Below are 25,649 nucleotides of genomic sequence, written 5' to 3'. Positions count from 1 at the left end.
CAGCAATAGTGCAGCAAGGAACTTGCTTAGCAGGGTTTGTTGGGGTTTTTTTTAAGAGAAACAAGAGAGGCAGGTCAGGATTTTCTCATATCCAGTCTGTGTTATGGTTACAACTTTCACCCTGGTTTGTTTTTATAAACTAATGAAACAAAACTACAAATACTGGACTGCCTCATGTCACAGGCATTACTAGTTTTGAGATCAGTACTATACCTATTCAGTCATTCCCTAATTTTGGAGTTCTTGGAAACAAACAGTTGAAAAGATTTTATCTTACCATTAGCATGGGTCAAGTGAAGCTCTTGCCTGTGCATGCTCGGAAGTTGTTCCTCTTCAACACTGTGTGCCAGCTTTATCCACATGCTTCCCTGCCTTCCCATCACGTTTCTCTCTTAGCACTTGCAGCAAACCGTTGTAAGAGAGGGATCAGGGAGCAAAGCTGAACTACTGCTTCTGCCCTAATTTGAGGGTGCCCAGTCATCTTGAACCTGTGAGTGGCCTGTTCGCTGTGCACATGATGAAAAGTCAAAATGTAAAGGCAGATATCAGAAACGCAGACAAGAAAAGGTGCAGTCCCTTTCTCTCTTGTGTTTCTGAGATCTGCGTCAGTGAAACATGGCAAAGTTGGCTTCAGTCTCTTCTGCTTTGCTCCCTTTTCCATGTGGAGGGATTCAAGTTACTCTCTAGCACTGTGCTAGAACAGTTTTATTTCCAGTTGCTTATCGCATGATGCAGTTATATGAAGGAATTGCGAGGCTGTTGCCAGCATTTGTACTAGAAGCAACTGTTTAAGCAGACAACTTGGGTTTGGCTTTGTTTTTTAACTCACAGGTCCGGGTGTGACAATTCTCGCTAGATAGTATCACTGAGATGAAACAAAGTTCAAATAAATGATACAAGTATCAAGGTTTGAAAAGAGAGCAAGAGAAACAAACATATTCCACTGACACTTAAAAATCCAGTTAGCTTAATGCAAGACTTAACCATTAGTTATTTGCTGAGTTTTCACTCCATAGTTCCATTTTATAAAACAGAAAGATTTTCAGGTTTTAAGCTATCTTAGATTAATGTCATTTTAGTAGAATTGCCTTGTGTCTTGGTTTTGGGTTGGTTTTTTTAAGTTTAACATTTAACATAGGGTTGGATTGATTCTACTCTTTTTTTGGTTGTTTATTCTTTCAAAACAAAAAAGACATCACAATGTAATTATTTCCTTTAATGTATAAGGAAAGTTAGAATATCTGTTGTAAAGTTCTGGGTTAATGGCAAGAGAGCATACATATGCCAGCTGACTCTCTGCAGTCAGAGTTGCATAATGTCAACTGTTAAGCAAGTAAAACAGGTGATGCTTTTTACATGCTTATGATCTAACAAAACTGTCATCTCTGTTGCTGCAGCACATCACACCTTTACTTTCCACACTTCCCTCTTTAGCTTTGGCAAATACGAACTGTACTCCACTCAAATCTACCCAAACAGGATTTTGAGGGGTCCACTACTTCTTTCATTTTTTAGAAACCTCTTTTATGAGAAAATCTTCTTGGAAAAGTATTATAGCCACCTTAGTTTCAGTTAACATAATCATCTGAAACTTGTGTGTGTGACTTGTAAGAGTCAGCTAACTGAAAATCTGTGAAGGAAATGAATGTGTAAAGGTTTAACTTAACTTGGCTTTGTAAAACATACGTTTGGAGTTAGAGTGGATGCCAAGGTAGCATTTTCTTAATGGTCTTTTTGTGTTTTCCTTGTAAATTTTAGAGCAGTCATTTTGTGTTCCTATGTGGCTGTACAGCATCTGGTTTAAAAACTTAATTTATAAATTATAAGTTATAAGCTGTTTTCTCACAAGTAATCTTATTGGGCAGTCCAGACAACAAAGATCTGGAGGTGCTCATTCAAATACGTCTTCTGTCTCCTCTAAAACTGGGTGTAATATCAATATGGTGTCTTTTCTGATACACACGTGTCTGTGAAGCTAATAGAATTGATGTTTGTTTATTGAAAGTAGAAAACATATTAAGAAAGCATGGGCAGTTGTGACACAGGAAGGGGTCAGACCCTTGCTTCATGCAGAGAGGAAGCTGCTCAATCCTCAGTGTTTGTGTTGCAAATTGTGCCAGGCTTTTCCCCACTTTAAGCTAGGTTTCTTTTTCTTAATGCAGTTCATGCAAGATGCTTACACTGGATGAGACAGCATCAATACTGACCTGAGCTGGTTTTACTGGTTAAGCTTTGCCATTCTCATTTTTCTGATATGCTTTGCTTTAAAGCTCAGCTTCAGCTGAACCTTGCAGATCAGTCCCAGTTGTTTTTTAAAATGTTCCATTTAATGGTTAGTTTGGGGTAGATTGGTTTGTTCTTAAATAATTCAACCCTCCAAGTTGAAGGAGAACCACGGATACAGCACAGGCATGTTATGTTACTCAGGTATAGCTGGGTTCTTTGGGATCCCCTTGGTTAGAGAGGTATATACTGCTCATCTTTGGGAGAAATGGTTTTGGGGCTCTGAGTCTACAAAGTTTCTGCCAAGAACATCTATTTAAGTTTTCTAAGATTTGATAAAGTTGAGTAGCCACGGTACTGAGCTGGTGTCATTCCCTGAACATTCAGAGGACAAAGCATGGTCAACGTAATGTTAGCTGATGCTACTTTCTACACCCTTAGAGACTGGAGTTGGATGTATGAAGTGTCTGGTTCAGATCACCTAAAGATACTTCTGGAAATTTTGAAACCTTGTCTGGTCTTGTTGTTTAAAAAATAAAGTTGAGCTATTTGCAAAAACTGAACTCTCGGGTTTTTTTAACTAAAAACAAGTTTAGTTGGATCATGTAGAAATATGCGTAAGACGTGTTGCTGGGTGAAGCTGTAGTGATTAATAACTTGTTTAAATTGAAAAATGACAGCTATGCTGTGTATTGTATAGGAAGCTGTGCTGTGGCTTAAAATACCTTTTGTCTGCTGATTTCTCTGTAAAAGGGAAGAATGATGAAATTTTAAGAATCAGTATTATTACAAAAGGTAAGATGTTATCATGTGGGCTTTGCATATATTTTGTGATATGGATGTGGAGACCTAGGCTTACCAGTCTTTAAGTGAAGACAGTATAGACATCTGTAGGTGAGTTAATACTAATTATTAATACTAATACAGTTCAGTATTAGCTTTACGGAAGTGAAAGCAAAGGGAATTTTCATATCATTACACTGACATTTAGCAGCTTATTTTAATTGTATAAAAAAGTACTACAGCAGGAAAGGCTGAGCAAGTTATTTATTTTATTGCCTTACGTTTTCACCACAATATAAGAGTATCTGCTTTACTTTCTCCAGGAGAGTTCCCTGGTGTTCAGTGCTTCCTCCGTGCTGCGGGACTCCGCTGGCGCAGCAGTGCCTCTCCCCATTAGTCAGCACTGCCTTCCCTAGTGCTGAGTGCAGGAAGGACATTCTTTAAAGCAGTTGCTCATAGTTCATTGCTTAAAGATTATTTCATAATACATCATTGCAGTAGCACCTGCTTGTAAGCATGGACCAAATCTTGGTCAGCAAGCACAAGCAGGTTTATGTGGAATGGAAAGTTACATTGCAAATAAGTCACTACTTCCTTCCTTTAATCTAGTTTCAAAATTGTTTAACTTCTGCCATCAACGCAGCTTCCATTCCTGTGTTCTGAAAGCTTTTGAAAGCATATGAATGGTGATTTTCCCAGTTTTTCCAGAACTTAATGTAGTTCCAGACACGTCTGCAGCTGGCTGCCTAATAAAAATAACTTGCATTCCTAGAAACATTAGCTTGTACTGATGGCAAAAATTACTAAACTATTTTAAAATGTAACTCACACTGTTACATTAAAATATGTTTCATCTTAGTCGATATTAATCTAGAGTAAAAGGTTAATTGCATGTTGTTTGGTTGTGTTTTTATTAATGTGGGTTAGCCATTTACAGAAAAGTTCTCAGGTCGTAGCAGTTTGCTTTTTTAACTTTGATTGCAATCCATCGCTGTCCTTCATACTGGTTTTTCTTTTGATGGATAAACTATATTGCATTTATTCCATGCTGACTTACTGGTTTTAGTATGGCAAAACCAGTTTGTCTTAATGTGGTGAGATTTTAGGATTTACTTCTCAATTTAACTAGAAAAATCGGTTTTAACTAAGAGAGAAAATAAACTTGTATTTCCAATTCATCTTTTACTTGGAAACTTTGGGGCAAAGTAAACATGCAAAATGTTTTTATTTTAAAGTTTAGGTTTAAGAGAATTTTCAGTGGCTGGATTAATAGTTTTTGTGATGAAATATGTTAGTCTCACAAGTAAGGTATGACAGCATTGAGTCCAAGTCTAGCAAGGTACACTGAATATGGAAGCATTATAACAAATTCTCTGTGTCTCTATATTAGTCTATAATAGTCTATTCTTAGATATGTAGAAGTCACTGATGAAGTCTGTCTGCAGTGTCCAGTAGGCCCAGCAGCTCTAAGTTATTCTAGTGTTTTGTACTTGGAATGGAGCACACTGTTTCTTGGTGATAAACAGAGATAATGGATGAAGAGTTTTTCTCCTTTTGTATCCAGTTCTTCACAGACTCCTGATCATGTTTCTCAAAATACTACTGTATGAAGAGAGAGGTACTCATTCTCACCACATTTGTCATGTCTTCTCTACTGTATGAGGGCCATAACTGCGGGCAGCTAGGTTAGCTAAGACCAGCCAGTGTGGTACAAGTATCGTGTGATTGATGCCAGATTGTCAACACTTGCCATTGTTTCCCAAAATAACACTGTTATAAATGGGACAGCGGTCAGTGATGTTTTGTGGGAATAAACGGTTGAGCCTCAATGGTAAGCGTTGATAGATTGGAAGAAGACAACACAGTTTGGAGGCTCAGCTGTGAGAGCAGCCCCAGCTCGCATGACAGCCGCAGTCTTTGTGAAGTAAGCAAGAACCTGTTTCAACAGCAGCAAAACCTTCAGCAGCTTTAAAACGTTATAATCTCTCTGGGATGTTTTCTCTGTTGGTGATATTGGTGCTCTTTTTACACCTTTTGGCTATCACTGTGTCAGGTTGTTGCTCGTTGGGCATCTAATGGGCACCTGACTGGATCTGATGCCACACAGCTGCAAGGAGGGTAGAGCCAGCTCCTCTCATCTTGCCCTTCCTACCCAGGCCTAGGATCCTCTTCCTTACTTCTACTGCTCCTGCTCATCTCACCCTGTAGTGACACGATTCAGCTTGCTATCAAATAAAAGGAGAAAGCTGTTCACTTTGATTTATTTGTGGCTTTGCACTTATTCCCCTTTCTTTGGTTAGTTTTCAGCTGGTTTAGAAAGCTAAACTCGCCCATCAGGGCAGCAAGTGGCTGCCAGAGGTGGTGCAAGATAAAAAAGCAGGGAGAGCGTGTGGTTCAGAGTAGCACTTACAGAGGGAACAGCAGTGGCAATTAATTATTAAATCAGCACTGCCTGTCTTATCTAAACTACAATCTTAAAAGCATATCTTTTGAAAAGGACACCTGACCTTAAAGATGAAGTATTTTCTGTTTGAATTAATCTCAAAGTGGTATTTTTCTGGGCTATGCCTGATCAGATCTGAGTATTTTTTGGTAGGTGGTATCTACAGACTGTTGATACATCTAAGAATTGGTGGTGGCATCCCCAAAAAGGGATACTTATGTCTAACAGGAATTTACAGCCCTGAGGGGGGAATGTGGTACAGAATAAATTTTAATACTTGGGGTAAGCCTGTTGGTATTATCAAAAGACATAGAAAGTCTAGAAGGACAACTGTAAAACTCCACATATTCTGACGAAATAAGATTAAAATTGTAAATTATAGAAAATGAGAATTAAATTGGGGAAAAAATGGTGAGGGCTGCTGGAATGCGTATCGAGAATGTTGCCTTCTGCAGCACTGAATTCAGGAGGGAAGAGATAGATTGAATACAAGTTGCTGCAAAAACTGTGTGAATTTTACTTAGGATTGCTTTTATTGTACATGATCTGAGCAAATGTATTTAATGAGACTGCACAGAGGTTACAGTTTTTCAAAGGCTGGGGATCAGAACAGAAGAAGTAAGAAAATTCTTATGTTTAATTTTTTAATCTTAAAAGTAAAATATCCATTATGTGGAAAAAATTTCTGGAAGTCTGAGGGATACACTGCAAAGCAAATAATGGCAAAAAGCTGTGATGTGTGATTCAGGAATTAAAAATGTTATAGTAAAACCCGTATTCCTTCCATGCATGCAGGTGACTTAAAAATGTGTTTTCTGAGTGTACTTTTGTATGTTCAGATAAATCCACTCTGGACTATTCTTCATAAGTCAGTGTTGAGGTACATGTCAGTAAGCGATTAAATGCTGGTTTGATGGTTTCAATCAACTTCTGTGTAACTCACAGTACATTCTTGCAGTACTGTCAAAACGTGCATACCCACAGGATGTGGAAATCATGTGAATTTAATTTAAATCTAAATCACTGATTCTAATGCCAGACGAAGAGACTAATTGAAGTAAACCCTTTATTATTAGTTGAATTAAGTCAGTAAGAGGTAGCAGCTAGAACAAGGGATTGTGGAATGGCACAGCTAAGAAAGGTAACATTGTGATGCTTCTGAGGATATATGCCACATCGCACACATCAAGCAACAAATTTGCTCATTTGCTCTAAGTGGTTAAAAGATACATTTGATGCCTTTTCTATATAACACCTTAAGGAAGCTATATGTGTATGAGGACAAAAGTAATAAACTTAGGAAACCGCTACAATGTACAGCATCGAAATAGGAACGCTATTTTTGCATATTTTACTTTGTATTCAGTAGCTTGTTATTTATCATTTAATGTGTAAATATTCTTTAAAGATATTCAAAAGCTTCAGCGCCCTGAAGCAGTGGAAAAAGTTGTGTGAGAGAAGTACTGAAGGATCTGTTGTCTCCATAAGCTTGCTTGAAGAATTGCTTGTTTAAGTATTGGAGGAGAATGTTTATTCCTTGTTGGGTTAGTTTAATCTGTTATCCTTGAAGCAGGTAAGCAGGATGCCGCACCTGTAGCGGTACTGCTGAACCACATGGCACTGGTGAGGTGCCCAAGCATTTATAAGCAATTGAGAACAAGGACTGGGGTTTGTGTGATTGTACAGTATTAATTCTAGCTAGATTTTGGAAAGACAATGTGATCGCCTCTAGCTGACCTAGATAGTTTAGAAGTTTTACAGCAAGAAAACTGTTCAACTCAAAATGGAAACAAAATTTTGTTAAGTTTGTTGTTTCAGTATTTTATTTTTAATAAGAGAAACTTGCCTCTAAGGAACTCCTATGGATCATGACCAAGAGAAATCCTGTGCTAGACATTAAATAAGTGCTTTCTGAAAAGATGACTTTTTTTTCCCTAAGAAAGCAGATGACAGGTCATCTTTTCTTATGCTGTTACAGTATTTGAAACTGGTTTTAAAATGTCACTTGTATGCGTGTTGACATCTAAATGGGCAACACCACCTTGGCCTGGATGAAGAATGAGAGAGAACTGTGTTTATCATACATCTCCATATGGAATGGATGGGGCAAACCTCATGCAAGGACTGACTGCAGTCGGGTGAAGGGGACTGGAGTAGTTGTCCCCATGCCTGAAATAGGGACAAATCTCGGACGCATGGATTGGGCAAGCAGGAGTATCTCAGGGTAGGGATGTATCCCAGACCTTCTAAGATTTCCCAGAAATGATAGTCTAATTTATGGTTTTAGGAGAGAACTTTGCAGCACTAAGGCACTCCTCAGTTAAACCTGTGTTCATCACTTTCCATTTCCAAGAGGTTGAGCACAAAGCCAGAATGCCATGGCCTTTCTGGAGAAGCTGCTGTGAAAGTCTGAGAGCGCCGAGGCATCAGTCTGATCTGTAGGGCATCGTAAGCATGACTGAGTATCTGTCAAGCACCACTTGTTAGTACAACAACAGTTGTTTTATTTGTTTATAAAGGTCTATGATGCTTTAAGAGTAGTGGAAGTGTTTTATAGGCCACAAACCCAGCTTCTTAGAGTGTGTTTCTGAAAATGGATCAAATGCCTGCTCTGTTGGAGTTGAGTTAGGATATTTGGAGTTCATAGAAATCTGGGTCACCACTCCTCTTTTCTGCTAAATATGGTTTAGATAAGATACCTGTTGGTAGTTTTTACCAGCCATCTGTAGAAATAGTCACCTAGAGTTTTAGAGGTACTTCTGAAATCATCTCTGCAGGCAAAATCAGTACAGTGTTGGCTTTCCCAAGTGCTCTGACTTGCACTTCTCTAACACCCGTCTTCTTTCTTTTGGTGCTGAAATATCCATGGCACTGAAACAGAAGAAATCTGATTTGGGGTTTCAGAGTGAGATTAATATACAATTACAGAAAAACCTGGAACACTTCATACAGCTGTCACTCAAATATATGTGCTGGAGTTTGGTTTCTCTGACGCGTTAAGTTTTTTGCCTGAAGACTGTTCTGTTGTTGCTGGTGCTGAATTGCTGAAGCTGTAACCTTGTTTGTAGGTGGAAAAAAAACCAACCCTGCATGTTGACCTACCTAGCAGTAAGAGGAAACAAAATTAATGTTGGCACTATTTTAGGCCTGCTTAGCTGTAGCAAGAAGCATGGATACTCCCAGCAGATTAGACTCTCGCTTCTGCATTTTGTAGTCCCAGAACACATAGGGGACTACAGGCTAGGCGGTCTCCGTGTGCTGAGTACTAAGAAGTATTCCCAGGCTCAAGTAGCTTGAACATGCAAGCTGTCTGATAGTGCCAGTGTCCATCAGGAAAGCACTTAATATTTAAGTTTGGGGCCTCCTATTGAAAATTCTATGGGAATATTCTTCTGACACACAGCACAAAAAAGTTACTGTAAAGTGCTGCTGGCCTATCACTTTTGGTTTTTTTCAATAGGGACAAACCCAGCTCCATTACTCCAAAACTAACTACAGAGATTAGGTGTTTTCTTTTCAAGATAGTCTTAAGAACACTCTTGATATCCTAACTTCATGCTGGCATCAGGTAAGTTTATGTCTATATCCAGACATTGGTAAATAGGAGTCTCCTTAATGTTTTTTATGTAGTACTGCTATTACCAGAGCCACATTTATAGCTTGAAAAGAAGCAGGTTACAAGGGAATCACTCTTAGTTGCTCCTTATTTCTTTAGTCACTTAATTAAAGCTTGGGAGATGAGCAAAGAGTGTGATACTTAAAAAAAATAAATTCCTGTCTCCTCCCCACATATTCCCTACAATGATTTGTGGTTGTAACTGTTGGCTTGTTTTGTTCTCAACCTTTTACATACTGTGAGTTCTGTAGCTAAAACTTCTGTATTAAGATTCTAGAGTTAGAAAGTAATTATTTACTGTGCAATATTTTCTCTGAGTGCAGAACTAGTCCATCATCAGCACAAACTGTCTCTGTTAGTGCCACGTTGTATAAGAAAAACTATTTAAAAGAAGTTATTCTATGAGGTAAATGTTTCTGGTCTTCATCTCAACTGTAGAAGCCCTTTTGTATTTAAATAAGTGTCTTGATGTTGTTGATAAATTCCCCTTTTTAGGCTGAAAATGAAAGCATTGGTTATCACTTCCTGAAACATTTGGTTCAGGCGATCTATTGATGGGTCATTTGAGATGCCTAATACTGACATACAGAAAACTGTCAACATCCTGACTGTGTCTTAAACAAAAGCTAACGTTAGCCTTGCTTTTCAGAACATGGGGTTTTATTTTCAGATATCAAAAGCATTATTTTGAATTTGATTCTGCTAGACTTTTACAGGGTTACCATGCATTCTCTCTCCCTACCTCCTTATTCTGGTGCATGTCTGTGTGGAAGTTAACCCTTCCTTAACCCTACCCTGTGCTATATTTTAAACATTCAGAACCACACAACGACTTACTGGCCATGCAGGACCTGTGATATGGCTTTTATCACATACTCACGTGAGGCAGCAGTCACCACTCACTTTGCAGCAGCCTTGCAGTCCTGTGGATCCCCAGATTATGTGTTACAGCATGCTTTGACAGCTGCTCCACAGGCATGAATCTGAGACATACAAATAGGTATTAGCAGTGTGTAACATCCTAGCCATAAAATGATGGAGCTATGCCACACAACCTATAGTTTCTTTCAGCCTTCAATTTCTCAGCTTTGCTGGAGCTTTTTATAAGCGTATATTTTTGCTGAATTGGGGTTTTTTTCCAGTAATCTTTAAACTTTTTTCTTATTATTTATTTATCGTATTATTTATTTACATGTTGATACTACCTACCTATTATTTCTATACAAATTACTTCCTATACACAAATCCCAGAAGCATTCAGGATTATTTTGCTTAGGTAGGCTCCTGCCCCAAACATACAATGTTTTACTTCAAGGCCCATGTTCAAATTAAACTAAAGAAACCCTACAAACCAACAGGGTTATGCACCTTCAAAGATCTGTTGGCTAAGTTTCTGGGCTCCATTTTGGGTCCAGTGGGTCAGGATGTCTTAAATCCAGTTCTTCTGCCCTGTTGAAGCCACTTCTGGAAGGATGCACAGTGCCTGGTGAAGAGCTTCCTTACCGTAACAAATTTCTGAGAGTGCTGGTTCTCTGTTTCCACACTCCCCATCCGCATTCTGTCTTCTTCTAAGACCTCAGGCAGAGGATTCTGTGATTAAGAAACAAACTTGAATAAATTGGGGCCATTCCCACTCCTGCCCCACTGGGATCCCTGCAGAGCCAGGGAGGGTGTGCAGCGGGGGAACGCAGCACTCCAGAGAACATCTTCCAGCTTCATTTCCTGGGGAACATCACTCCATGCATGTGTGCAAATATGTAGCATTTAATCCTAAAACATTTATAAGTATCTTACAATGTGAGCTTGCATTTGTCAGTGTGTTTCATATTGGGCCCAGCTGTGAGAATACATTTAAACTGGGGTCCCATGCTGGTCTGCTGCAGCTTGGTGGTTTGGCTAGTTTTAGTGGACAAGCCACAACCAGGCTGCAAGAGGAGTTGCATGTATGTGGGGGGAGCTGAGGGGCTGCCGCTTTAAATATGGTTGAAGCAAATTACTTGCAATGGCATTGGGTAAGCATTAAACATACTCCCATTCCAAATCTTGAGGGTGATGCTGAAGGAAGTATTTCTGGTTAACAGGGAACCTGCTGTTTCCAGCAGCAGTCGGCTGGCTGAGTGTTTGGCTGAGGGATGTGTTAACACACAGAGCTGTGCTGCAGCAAAGCTCCGCTTGTTGATGTAGCTTTTTATTTTGGGTGGTGACACCATAGCTCTGATATCTGTGTACTTGTGAGTATGGAGTACTTGTAAGACGAAAAATAGGTGATAAAGAACTTACGTGTTTCTCCAGCAGCTGACTGTAACAGGATCTTAATTCTGGGCCCACTTAGACACTGCTGTGTAAAAATCAAAGATAACCAATCCTCAGAAGCTTACTTTTTGATTACTGGTTACTGTGTATTATTCCGTGGAGCTTAGCAAGTGCTAGAGTCTGAAAAAGGTGGACAGGGCATGTAACTTGACTGGAGGTGGGTCAAACTGTGGTACTGCTGGCTCCTTGTCTCCTTGAAGGACTTGCTTTCTGTAAGCCTTCCTAAACTACATTAGAAGTTTGACAACTTTTCAAGAGAAGAATCAAGTGATAAATGAAACAGGGTTTTCACAATGGAAATTTTTGCATTTACAGCACCAACCCGGAGCTTTTTGCTGTTTGGGCTTTTCCTGCTCATTGCCTTGAATAGGGAGGGTAGAAAAAAGACAGATGAGTGCCCCTGGGAGCATGCGTCAGTAGATGTGTCTGCTGTTTATGGAGCGCTGCTTGGCACTGCCGGTGCACCCGGACAGCAGCTCCCAGGCCAGTCCTCCTGTCCCAGCAGCCTCGGTGCCACTGCCCGCTAGCCAGCCAGCAGCCTCTGCCAGGGGTGGGCTCCGGAGTGCCCATGGGTGAACCTGTCAGCACGCAGGGACAGCTGCTGCTGATGGGGTTTTGCACCAGGGTCTGGATGTGAGTCTGGGTCGCTGAAGGCCCTGGGCTGGTTTGTTGCCTCTGAGGACGAGCAGCATGAGAAGCCTGTTGTAGGAGCTGTGTGAGGTTATAGTACACAACCGTTGCTGGAGAGAAACATCCACAGTTTTAGATACCTGTGTAGTGTCAGGTCTGTGTGTTAAAGCATCCCTCAGCCAGCAGACTGCTGCTGGAACAATGACACATTTCTAAGGGCTGTCAGCAAACTCTTAGAGTTTCCAAATTCACCGAGACATTAAAGGGTGCAAGGGTACCTTTGCAACTGCTGCCCCACGCTGAGAGGCTCCTCCTGGGCTAAGTTTTGTGCAGGAAGGCTGAGTGCAGGTCTGGACTGTGTGGCTAAATGTGGCAATGCCTCCTGTGGACTAGAGACCTTTTAAAACTGGCCTAATGGTTTATAACAATGTAAGTGAGCAAATCAGAAGTAGATATATGATGGGGGGGGCGTGGGGTGTGAATTACTTTAACATGGAAGGACAAAATAGATTTAATTAAGTGTATTTTGGACTCAGAACAGGAAGTGCCAGTACTGAAACTTCAAGCACAATCAGAACTTTGACCCTTGCTTATCTGCAGTATGAATATGTTTTTTTCCCAACTATAGCAGCATGCTGTTGCGCAAATACGATTGCTCATGTTGCTTACATTCTTGGAATCTAATATAGTCTGTGATTTTTATTTTTATCTGCACAAATTACTGCAGAGATTTTTAACTTGTGAGCAGACACTAAGCTCCACTTGCAGCTGCTTCAGAAAGGTCAAAGAAAAACCAAGGCAGGTAACTAGAACCTTAGCTAGACACATACATGTAAAGTTGCTGTGATTTCTCCCTTACGCGTAGTATGTATTTGTATGTTCTATGTTTTGCTCTGCCACGTCTTTCACATGTGACAATGTGGTAGTGCAAACCGTGTGTGATTACATTGGTATAGGTCGTGGCTTAGAAATATGTAATTCATAGAGGCGTTTCTTTTTTAATTCGATTGATAACGTGACATTGGTACCAAAGCAGTTTAAACAGAACCTGTGCCACTATAGTGGGAAATGGCTGACTGTTGAATTAGCAGCTGTCAACTTTTTTCAGGACTCTTTTATACATATTCCATAGAGCTTTTTAAATAAAGAACAAGGCAGTTGCTGAGCGTTTGCTTTTGGAAGCTTTGATACAGTTCTAGATGTACAAGTTTAAATTTAAAGGAAGTGAGTACTTTCATGATACTGAATTATGCTTTAAATATATCTTATTTCTCTCAGTGTGCAGTTCTTGGAAAGAGAGGGATTACCTGCAAGCTTTATAGTATCAGATTTAATGTCGGCATTACCGCTTTACCTCTGCTGTGCTGTAGTATGAATTACAGCTGAATTACTTGCTGTGCGCGTGGATTACAGCCTCCTTCTATTTGTACTAATGCACTCGGAGGAAAATTTAAAGTCCTGAATGTCCGTTACATTATTTTTTTTAATGGTTATAATTATGGTATCTATGTGACACTAGAAAACTGTATTAGAGTTTTCAAGGGTGGGAGAAAAGCCACTTGTTTACCTGAAACCAGTGTTATCTGATAGAGGTTGTATCTGTCTAAATCTGTGAAATACTGTGGCTGTTAAATCAGCTGATTTCTGTAAAGCCAGAAATGTCCTGAGGTATCTGACCAGCTTTTCTTTGTATTTACTTAAAATACAAAACCAGCGTAGAATAATTTGTTCTAAACTCACTATGTAACAGATTTTGACAAATAATTATGAAGAGGAAGACAGAAGTCATACAAAAGTAGTCCATATCACTACAGTATTTAATAATTTTACAATTAACCAGAAAAGGGGGGGTGGAGTATAAGATTTGTGACTGGTAAATTGGCATAAAAGTACTAAAAAGAGAGAGGTCCCTGGTACAGGGTGAATCAAGATTGCTTGTGAAAGCAGGTTCAGCAGGCCTGTTTCAATACATTGAGTCTAGGAGGCTACCTTGGGAACAGCAATACACACTGTGCTTGCAGGATGAGAGCAGCCTCTTCTAGGAAGCAGTTGTTGAAAGTCTCAAGGTTGTTACACAGTGTGCCTGGTCCCTGTTCCTACACCCTCATTCAGACATGGATTAATACCAGCTTGAAGCCAGAGATGAGCCAGGAATGTTTTGAAAGGGAGGAGGAGCAGAAATAGAAATTGCATCTCTGTTTGATCCATAGTATGACTGCAGCCGTAACACACAAGACCCGATGCCACCATGCTTTGCTCTGGGGCCTTCAGGCCGTAAAATGTCACTGTCCTTTTGTAAGTGCTACCTCTGAAGTGTTTCACAGTCTGTTGCTAATCAAGTTCCTGGCTAGAATTGATATCTTGGGGTGGGGGGAGCAGTAGTGGAGCGGAAAGTGTATGTAAGTGTGGTTTGCGTGTATGTGCTTGACAGATAGGCAGCCAGTCTACCTGAAAGTTATAGGCTGAAATTTGCTGTGCAGTAGCCCCCAGGAAGGGGAAATGTTGTGGGTGTCTCTCCTTAAAACTTACAGCAATTGAGAGTTTCAGCAGGGCAGCGAGCTAGTGCAGTGGTTTTGTATTTATGGTCTTTCCTAGTTTGATGGGGCTTAGGAGAAAGGAGGGGAGTGTTGACATAATCTTGTTACAGCAAGTAAGAGGTGAAAACTTTTAAACCTTCTGTTGATGTGAATTGTTGAATGTTTAACAGTCTCTGCTCCCAGTTGTTTACAGTAAATAAAGTCCTTTCCCTTCTAGTGCTCGTGCTGCTGTCCTCATTAGTATGTAATCCAAGATAAATACTGTACATGAGACCTGCAAATATTGTACAGCAGAGGATATGTTTTCCATTTTTGTTTGCTGAATGTTACACCTTCCAAAGTGTATTAATTCCTACTACTGAGATTAAATTCATGTCCTAAGGTAAAACAGCAAAGAAAGACAATAAACCTTCTGTAATAAACTTCCTGAAATTTCCACTGCTGTCACCTTTTAGGCAGGAGAAATAATAACTAAAACTACCAGAATGGTCTGATAAGTAATACCTAACATGGTGAATTCTGGTTTTGAACTATTGTTTTTCTTAAATTACTTCTTTTTCAGACCTTAAGCAACCTGGAAAGTCAATGCATTCGGGACTAGAGAGAAGGAAAGGAGGGGTAATAGGTTGTAGACTTAAGACCTGCAGATTTCCTCAAGCGTTACAATGGTGTTCTGTTGGGGATAGGTAACCCTCTTCCTCTACCTCTATCGACACTCTGTGCCCCTCTGTTTCTTGCTACCATTTGAAACTACTCGAGCAGTTCTCAGCTACACATTGTGCTCTTCAGTGTAAACAAACCTTTTTCTCTCAGTATTTAGATACAGTAGGCAAATCCCAGGGGTGATAGCTCAGGCACGGTTGGTTTTGGTTCACTTGTTAGCCATTGCTGGTTAAATCTGCTGTACTGTCTAGCTACCCATTGGCAGGCTCAGCAAAAAGCTTTAGAAAAAAACTTGCTCTGTGATCCATTTGCCAAATCCAGAGTTTAGTGCCTCCTCTGTAATCAAGCTGGAGTCAGCTGATTTATAGCTGAGACTTTTCATGCCAGTATCCTGCTTGTTGTCCTTTCCCTGCCTCTTTGGTCAAGTGACTCCAGTTGCTGGAAAAAAGTAAACTGAATCTCAGACTCCAATTTAGAATTATCTCTTGTTACCTCTAAACACTAGGATTTCTTTCAACTTAGAACAGTGTCAATTTGATAAGGAGGTACAACTCCCAGAAGAATCTAAAGAGCATAAAGTCTCTTCTGGAGTTTGCTGTCTCCTGACAGATGGAGAAAGGTTTCAACCCTTCAGCATGAACACAGATAGTCTGATTCAGAGGAAGCAATTGGCAGGTAGGAAATATAATGTTGGATTTTTTCCATTTCCTTCCCTATCTTTTTATTTCACTGTCACTTACACTTTTGGCATTGTGGCCAGGAAAACAGCTTCAAGCTGGATTGTTATTGTCTGTTGCTGTGTTTTTCTTATAGTTAGGAAAACACTAGAGTTTTAAATTTTCCCTATTTAGACTATCTGGTTTAAATGACTTAACTGTAAAATATAATCTCAAGTGATTTCACAGCTCAGTCCCCCTGTACGGAGGCCATCCCAGCTGTACTTCGCTTTAGCAGTGTTTGCCATGCTGCCTGGTGCCTGGCTCCTGCGTTGTCACAAGTATCCTGTGCTTGCCTGTGCTCAGCTCCAGCTCCCTGGCATCCAGGCGGAGGACGCAGCCCTGACACAGCATGGCAGGAATGCACGCAGCCAGCTCAGCCTTGGCACTGCCCTTCAGTTAGTAAAACTCTTGGGACCCAGAGCACGGGGGTAACGCTGCAAGGTGGTGGCTTTACCTGGAGTCTTTGCCATTTTCCCCAATGCTCTTGCTTTTGGAAATGCCATATGGAGACAAGCTTCACTTTAGATAAAAAAAGGACTTCAGTCTTATGCTGAAAAAAGTTGTTGCATGATTTCTGGACCCACGCTGTCCCTAGAAGTATAGGAACATTTGCACCGAGCTGCACCTAGGCTAATGAGTCCAGCTGGAGCTAGTTTGTTTCCGCATCTCTGGTACAGATAATCTGACTATGGATAATTGAATGTTGACTCTATAAATAACCCACTTTGAAATCCTTGTCTAAAAATTGTTTTCTCTTCTTCCTGTTAGCTTCCAAGCTTATTCCCCCTGTAATCATTTCTTGACTGACCAAAGGCTACTCTCACCTCTTGACAAACAGATGTACTTTTCATTCTTCCCATCTGAAGTGACATGTTCCACCAAGCATGGATGAAGCCAGGTTCTAGCACTATAAAAAGCCGGCTAAGCCTGGCAGGAAATAATTATCCTGATGTTTTACCTATGCTCCAAGTGACTCAGGTGGTTTAAATCAAAACCGACTGATACATGTCAAACACTTGATACCTTGGAAAGATGTTTATTGCACATTTGTTCTCAGAGACCTCCTGTTGCATAGCTCACAGTTAAATGTCTTCAGGTAAAACTGATTCCTTTGTATGGACTTGCTTGCAAGTTGGGCTTCTAGTGATCTTGGTTTGCTTGGTTACTGTCCATGTTAAAACTCGCAAGAATTGTTCTTGAGTTGAGCTATGCCTTGTTTTAATGAGAAGTGATTTTTTTTCTTCCTCCAATGAGCTTATGTAAGTAATTATAGAACGTAATTAGAACACTTCATAGGAAAAATATCCCAAGTCTTCAGCTGGTGAGTGCCTACATGTTTATGTTTTTCCTTAAAGTTTTTCTAAAATATAGCATGTGTGTGCTTCTGAGAGGATGCATAGGAAGTTGGAACCACCTGCACTGCATGACAGCTGGTTCAAGGCATTGGAAGCAGTAGGAGGGAAAGCTGAATTGCACAGCTGTGCCACATCATGCAGCTCATGCACCTTGGTAGGTAGTTGTAATGGAAATCAGGTGTCTTTTTCCCCTGTGCCATTCCTGCCCCATTAATACATGACAGAGGCAACATGAGTGGGTGAGTAAAGTTGGAATGCCTTAAAATCAGATCCGCCCTCTAATCTCTGTGTGGCCTTGGAAAATACCTTTCTTCTCAAAGCATCTGAAACACTGGCCATGCTTCAACAAATTTTGGAAGTCTTGATTTGTGATTGATTATATAGTATCTTGGAAAAAAAACGAGTAAAGGCACATTTGAAAGAAATCTTTTATATAGGTAGAACAGACGTTTAAAATTGTAGATATACAACACACTCTCCCATTCAGGGCAATAATGGGAAAGCTCTTTGTATTATGAACAGATAAATGGTTTATCCAAACCAAGTAATTTGTAATACACGAAGTTCATTTCAGTGAAGAATGGTTAAGAGGCACATTCAGAGGCAGAATGTGAAGTAGTTGTCACTCTCAGAGGCTGATTTGCTTCTACTTCATTCATGTGCGGGTAGGTCTGAGTTTCTTTAATTTGCACTGTTAGAAGTCATAAATGATGCGAGCTAAAGTCGAAACTGACTTTTTAGATCTTAAGTTGCATATAAATATAGAACTAAAGAGATTTTCAAGGGAGAGGAACAGATAAAAAGCGCCCTACAAACCCCATTTTGTATTTGGGTATGTCATTCAGTGTTGTCTGCTCAGTTTTGTGCTGTAGATAGTGGAGAATTTGGTTTCTTGTTTGTAAGAGCTGTTGTATGTAGTGGAGGAAACATGAGCAAGTGACCTCTTCAAAAATTATTTTGCACATTCACTTTGGAGGCTGTGTGTTAGGGGCATTCTGCAGCATTCTGAAGAAGAGATTTTATTACCTGTGACAAATAATGTGCCTGAAAGATGGGTGAGCTGATTTATCTATAACATCTGGAGTGAGGAAATATTCTGCACTGACAGTTGCAACGGGGTTTGATAAAGCAAACTAAAATGTAAATACAAGCTCATTCAATTTTCAGAATAAAACAGTGTCCTTAGTTGGACAGATCAAAAGATGTCAGAGTATTCCAAGGGGATTAATTTGATGCCTGGGAATATCTGTGAGAGTGGCAAACACAGAAAAGGAAGTAAAAAATTCCATATATAAATTTTGAGTTTCCTAAAAGATGATAGTTATTGTAATAATGGTAGTAGTAGTAATAATGATGATAAAATAAGGCTTATGCGATTATACCCCTTTTTCCAAAGAATTTTTAATTCTTTGCAAATTTGGTTCAAAAATACAAAATTTCAGCAATCTTGTGAAAAATAGCAACTGTGAAGAAAACGCCTTCATTAGTGTGCCCCCAGAGAGCAGTATCTCATGTGGCAGTAGCATACCTGGGCTGACAGCTGTCACACAGGTACCTATAGAGGGAGCTTATCCGATCTCTTTTGTGGGGTGCAAAGGACGTGGATACAGAATGGAACACGGTGAGGGTGCTGAGGGGCACGGGGAGGCAGAGATGGAACAAATTCAGGGATCTAACCCATGGATTTTTAGAAAAGCATATTTCATTATTTCTCTGATTAGAAAGCAGCTTGTTAAGAAATACATTGTTTCACCAGATACTGGTTTTGGATCCCAAATAATAGTTAGAGCTGAAAAATCCAGGTGATTTAAACAATAGATTATATACAAGTCCTGCAAAGCTGCTATTCTGGGCTAATATCAGTAAAGTTACTGATTTTGTACGAGTTTCTTCTAAGGAATGATAAAATGAGCTGGTGATGTGTTATCTTGATATTGAATAAAATCTGACATGCTATTATGCACAAAACCAGATCAGGAACATGTCTCCTAAAAACGATAGCCTGTTTTCCCAGCGTCGTAGTACAGCATTGTTTTTTGCCGGACCCCTCAGTGGTCCCATCTCACTACTCCATGGCTTGTCTTTTCTTACCTGTACAAAGAAATGCCGTTATATCTGTTTGAATTAAGTAAAGCACTGAAGAAGTATCAGTTTTCTGTAATAGTTTTATGATAAATGAGGGGAAACATCCAATGGATTCCTAAAACAACAATGTGCATTAATTACTTTTTTTGTGATTGTTTTGTAAATATCATTAAAGATGGAACTAGAGATACAGTGAAATATTTTACCTGATAAGTGAGCAAATTAAAATATATGTCATCAGATGACCTTGAATGTGAAAGATTTGCCTGAGGCCTGAGGAAACGGGTCTGTGACACAATGCAAAGCATGAGAGGATGGCAATACTAATTTTTCCTCTGTTTGAGACAGTGTGTCTGGAGTAAAATTATTTAAGTTTGGTGTTTGGAGGAATGAATAGGTGAGCTGCATTTAAATTTGTATATTTAGTGAACTAGAGTACTGTTCATCTTGTTATATCTTAGTGTTAAATGTAAAGTTACTTTTTTCTTACTTCCAACAAACAGCCAAATGAAAGGTTTCTCTTCACATATAGAACCACCCACAAAATTCTGATTTGTGGTAATGCTTACCCTTGCTTGAAGGCAAGTACTGTCGTTTGATTGCTAAAAGTATTTCAGCATTTCACTTGATGTACCTGCTTGAGTTTGGGCTGAAAATGCATTTACTTGCTCTGCCAGCAAAAATACTGGAATTACCATTACCACTGGGCAACAGGTAGTAAGGTACCAGTGCCGAGGGACCAGTGCAGAAGGCTGGTGGGGGCCGTCCTTGTGTGTGTGCACCCGGGATCCACTTGCTCTGTTTTTCCTTTTTTGCCCAGGGATTTTTGGCCTTGCTGAGCTGGGAAGTATGTATGACTTAGAGCTGAAAATTGTCAGGCTTTTCTGCAGTAGCAGTGCGTCGGGTGGCAATTGCTGATTACACGTCTGGAATTGTGTCATTACAGGAAGTGAATTCCTACTTAAATCTCCAACTCTTTTTTAGATCAAGTTAATAGTCTAAGTCATTAATATCTCCCTTTATTGCTGAAGAAACAGGCCTTGACACCAGAGTTAAATCCAGGTCTTCCAGCTCAGTGATGTGAAGACTGACATTGTCACCAGGGCAAGGTATTCACTCTTCCATCATTTTCCTGTCTCTCTGATACATCAGGGATACCTTGGATCTTTAGATCTCAAAATCCTTGTAAAAGAAGCAGACAAGTACCCTGCAGCTTCATTTTATATTTAGTGTAATTAATTGCGCTATTTGAAGGGGGGTTTTTTGCTGTGCTGGAGTTCTGTTTGAACCTTACTTCTTTTTTTCTTTTTTTTTTTATGCTTTCTACTGAGGAGGAATGGAAATATTCTGGGAAATGCTGAGTGTGAGGTTTCTTGTGGAATTTGGCTGTTTTTAAGAGGTTTGGCCGTTTAAGTGTATTTTAGTGATATTCTAGGGATTATTCATCCTGTCTCTTATAATTACCCTGGCAAATGCCAAGTTATCCCATAAATAAAAGATTTTTCAGGAAAACAGCAGGTTCATCCTACTGTGTGAAACACAAACACCCTCCTCCTTTTTCCTGAATCAAGAAAGAAAAAATGCAGCGTCTTCCTCTAAATATACACTTGTGGGGTTTTGCTGCTTTTAGTTTTGCACTTTGGTTCCTATCTGCAGTTACTCGAGTTGTATCAACAATTATTTAAAAAGAAAAAAAAAAAAGGAAAGCAAAAAACCCTGTAGCCGTTTTCAGTGCTTGTTGTTCTTGGCACAGGATCAGTTCTGGTGTCCAACTGGTAGGACCTGAAACTTGGTGCTTAGCAAGTGCCTGTAGTCAAAACAGTTGGTGTGTGCGAGCGCTGATCTGGTATTTGCTGCGGCAGGTCATCTGCCTGATTTTTTACCGTGTGCAGAATACCTAATCACGCTGCTGCCTCTCTCTGACGGCATTTGTGGCAATGTGAATCGTTTCACGTTCCAAAAGTACATGTTTACAGTCGTCGTAGAATCAGATTAAGTTGGCAGCCTCCTTCTCTCTGTAAGTGGCTCAGTTTACATTTCTTCTTCTAGCAGGATGTTTTACATAATTTTGCTGATCCTACTCACTTGTAGACTTTGTGAAATGGAGAATCGTTTTAGTGGGTTTGTGTCAGAAAGCGAAGCTTGTGTTTATTGTAAACAAACACCAGCAGAACAGTGGTTATTTTAGCACTTGATAATTTCCCAATTATGTCATTTGACCTGGAATGAAGCTTGCGATTGTTGAGCTGTGTTTTATGCTGCAGATCAGTCCGGGGGTTTGAGCTGGCAGTTTATTTCCTTTGTCAGTTTACAAGAAGTATCAAAATGAAACCGACTGTGCTGTTTCCTTTCCAGTGCGCAGCGCAAGAAGGGTGGAACGGTTTGCAGATATTATTTCCAAACTTTTTCAGCTGGACTTGGAATAGTGTTTTGTCAGAAAAGCTGGTAAAGTTAACCTTCGCTCTCACTGTAGTTTGCTAGCATCAAATCCAAGTTTATTTTTGCTTAACCTCACGTACCGTGGTTTGTTAGGTTTTTTTTTTCAGACTGTGGCTGCAAAATGAAAGTGCTTACAAGGTGTTTATGAACTCTTGTTATGAACCAGCTGCCAGTTATTGCAGGATGACACATTTCTCCAAGCAGCCTACTTGTTCAGTTTTCTGGTCGCTGGCTGTCGCTTTTTGGGCATGTGTGGTTTTTTTGCTGTTTTGGTTTTGTCAGAATTAATGCCAAGTACATTTGCAAACTGTGAACTGGGATCAGTACGAGGTGGCAGGTTTCACTTACTATTTACTGAAATTGTAAGTATGCATTGCTCAACTTTGCCTATTGAAGGTCTGTGCAACAAAACACCTCAGGATATGCTGAAAATAGAAAAACTGCAATTTGTGCATAGGTGGTGTATGGAGTTACCATAAGTAACATCGTCATCAACTAGATTGAGATATGTTGCTGAAACAGAATCATGGTGTGGATCAGATACTAAATTTCATTACCATCTGCTTAAATATTGTAAATGGGGAATAACAAACATTATGCATATTGTGTTAAGGGCAGTCGGATCAGTTACTTTATGCTATTTTAAGTAAAAGGGCTATGAACTCCAGGGTGGTGATGAATACAAGCTTAAAAGGAGTTTTATTATTATGCAAATGTTTACTAACAGTAAATAATATTCTTACCTTTCTGGGTTTTAGCATTATATTGCATTTGTTTTTACCAAGCTATAATCCGTGGCATTGGGCCTCTGAGTTATTAATGGGTCAACCTAAAATTGATTTTTGCTGTAGGCCTCTTGTATGCAGGAAGTCGGATCGTGCTAAACGAGAGTAATGTTTCAAAATGACTGGTGCTGACAGAGTTCTAGTGCCTCACTTCTGACAATGTTAGAGGGACTTTTTTCTTGTTTTGTTTCAACTACCTTCAAGAAAATGCTGAAAGACCAAAGGCATATCTTTCTCTATGCTTAAGCTGTATCATGACTTCTTCCCTTTGCGATCTTCTGTGTCTCACTAATGGAGAAGACACTGACTGCAGGCAAAAATTATTCACTTAATCAATTTTGTGTAGCACATGTTGGGTAAGAATGGATGGAGGTGAGATATACTAAGAAATGTTTTTTGTTTGTAGTCCAGATTAGAGATATCTGCAATTTCAGGATCGTATAAAGATCATCTTGGGTACAAAACTACTGCAGTCCATCTGGGAATGTATGGTTGGCATATTTTAATGGCAGCATATTTGCTGTTGTGAATAAGGTTTGCTGTGAGCTGAGTGAGTGCTTGATCTTGTGTGAGAGTTGAGAGAAAAACTCGCAAAGAGACTTTCTGCTCAGAGTGTGGTTTTGCCTCTTTTTCCCACACACTGTGTTTGTGGCTGTGGAGCTCATGTTGCCTCTCTATTGCTTTGCTTTTTTGCCTGTGATTAGAAGGAGATGTGGCGTTTCCTGCAAAACAGCTGCTAGTATTCCCTGGTGACCCGTCAGAGAGGATCCAGTGGAATTACAGATTCAAAGGCAGACCTAGAGGACTTTGGCAGCTGCAGCAGAGGTTTTTGGGGAAAGGTAGGGGGTTGCATTGTGTAGAATGCAGGGAGGAGGATTAGAAATGGAGTAGAAGGGCATGGGAGAGAAGCTCCAGAGATTCAGGGACTGTTAAGTCTCCAACAACATAAGGGCTTCACATCTACAAACAATTCAGATTTGGCTGAGAAAGTTGGACTATGTCCATGTTTCCATAGGACGTGGAGAATCTCCTGGAATAGTTTTAAGATCGCTTGCAATGCTATTGATGCAGAGTTTGCAGTGTGCATTCAGACGGTATGTAGCGTTGGACTTTTACAGTCCTGCCACTAACTAGAAAAAATAACAGATATTGATCTGAAATTGATTCTTTAGAAAGTGCAGTTAATTCAGTGAGAGAGTGTTAAACTTTCCTTCCAGATTAATGTCATTAATACATAAACTGTTTGACAGCAGAAGTCACATGTTGCTTGTCACTTGCTGCAGTGGCTGTGCTGAGACAGCTGAGGGGTTGCAGGAGGATTAATGTGGTAAAGAGGATTGTAACTTTGATTGTGTTCTCTGCTCTTGGATTTGACAGCAACTGGTATTTAGAAACAAAACAGAATACGTGTTGTTGTTTCTGTGGAGTGTAAACATCCATTTGCAAGTATTTAAATGAATTGGAAAAGTTCTTTTGTATTTTAAACTTGAGCACATTCACAGCATTGCAGGCTTCTGCAGAAAGGCCTGTAGGATTTAGGTTAGTACCTTATGAGTGATAACTGCTTTTATAGCTGCCTTGTAGGGTTTCTTCATTTTTTTTTTAGGGGCAAAAATTTTCATTCTACTTTAGGTTCATTTATGCCCAGTGCCACTTCTGTATGCAGACAGGGACAGCCACATCCGCAGCTGTGTGTGCGAGTTCACCTGCCCTGCTAGATCTCATCTGTCTGCACATGAACTGCAAACGAGCCTAGAAATTTTTACACAGATGGCTGGTTGTCTCTTGAATGTGTTAGCATGTGAATATCTAATTTTATAACAACTATTTGAGTGCAAATGTCTTTTATTTACATATTAATTCATTACATAGGCTGGGTAATAATTGATACCTATATTGTATGTAATTCCTTGTATATATGTAAAATATTAATAGGCAAACTAGTAGAAATTTTTGTGACCAGGAAACTCAGTTTAATAGAGGAGCACCACTGTCCTGGTGCTCCTCTATTCTCACTTTGTCATATATTCCCATTATTTCTCTTTGAAACATATTACCAACGTCTAAGACTGATTCACTACCACATACATAGTAAGGAAGGAGGAATCAAGGGGCAACCTCATAGTTCTTGAGAAGGAATAAATCAATATTTTGTTATTATTTGTCCGCCATCAAGATTTGTCTATGAGGTTTCACGCCTTTGGCAAGTCCAGTCTCCTGTGGCCCTGCTTGCCTAACCTAAACAGTGGTTTTCTACCCCCTTGGAGGGAGTTACTCCTCCATTTCTCACCGTGGCCCTACTTGAAAGGTGTTGCTGCCATCTTCTCTTGCTGACACTAAAGTGACATTCACTTATGTGAGTAGACATGCAGATTTTGCCTGTCAGAGCAGCGTCTGAGAACACTGATGTGTGGCACTGGCTATTTACGTTCTTCCCCCTGTATAACTTTACAGTAGTCATAATTTCCATTTTGCTTCTAGGAAATTTCAAGAGAAGCTGGGTAATGCTGGTAATTCTCAAATATGTATCGGAGTCTGTCTAATACGTGAAAGACTTTCTGTAGCCATGTTTTGGGGAGGTAAAAGGAAACGCCAAGTATAGCAATTGCTTTGATCAGAAGAATGACCACCAATCTGACACACTCAGATAAAATAAGTATTCTTGTAATCTTTTCCTTCCCCATCTTTTAAGTAAACATTTATTTAAAATAGTAGGATAGACTTCATTATCTTGCCATATCACAACAGTGTCTCTTCCACCATTTTTTATGTTACAGTAAAAAATCCAAAGTTTAATGCACTGGTTTGCTCTTGGGAATAAATAAATTGAGAAAGTTGTCCAGAGAAAAGCAGCAAACGTTTAGCTTGACTGAAAATCCAGTGTAAAGAGGCTGTTAAAAAATAACTTGCTATGGCATGTGATACTGAGATGGCTTTAACATATAATTTTAGATGGTCAGTATCTTGCATGTCCGTCTTTCCGGAAGATTAATTTTAATAACAGAGTAGTGTATTTCACTTCCAAATATATCCACAGGGATGATACAAAGACACAATT

General features: G+C 39.8%; 1 protein-coding gene across 7 annotated transcripts in view; it reads left to right on the top strand.

The window, feature by feature from the left end:
* The window catches only part of ATXN7L1 (ataxin 7 like 1), a 114,172-nt gene that overhangs the window by 53,288 nt on the left and 35,235 nt on the right, over positions 1-25,649 (top strand). Inside the window, exon 1 of one of the 7 annotated variants that reach the window (XM_030478115.1) lies at positions 15,007-15,883. The exons of 4 other annotated variants lie outside the window; for them this stretch is intronic. In XM_030478115.1, the coding sequence (XP_030333975.1) occupies positions 15,844-15,883 (40 nt within the window). In that variant the 5' untranslated portion in view covers positions 15,007-15,843. 2 more of the 7 variants (XM_030478117.1, XM_030478116.1) reach the window with 2 other exon arrangements.

This window comes from Strigops habroptila, chromosome 3, assembly GCF_004027225.2.
Source record: "Strigops habroptila isolate Jane chromosome 3, bStrHab1.2.pri, whole genome shotgun sequence".
In the NCBI taxonomy this organism is placed as follows: domain Eukaryota; kingdom Metazoa; phylum Chordata; class Aves; order Psittaciformes; family Psittacidae; genus Strigops; species Strigops habroptila.
This window is presented reverse-complemented; position numbering and strand designations above follow the sequence as displayed.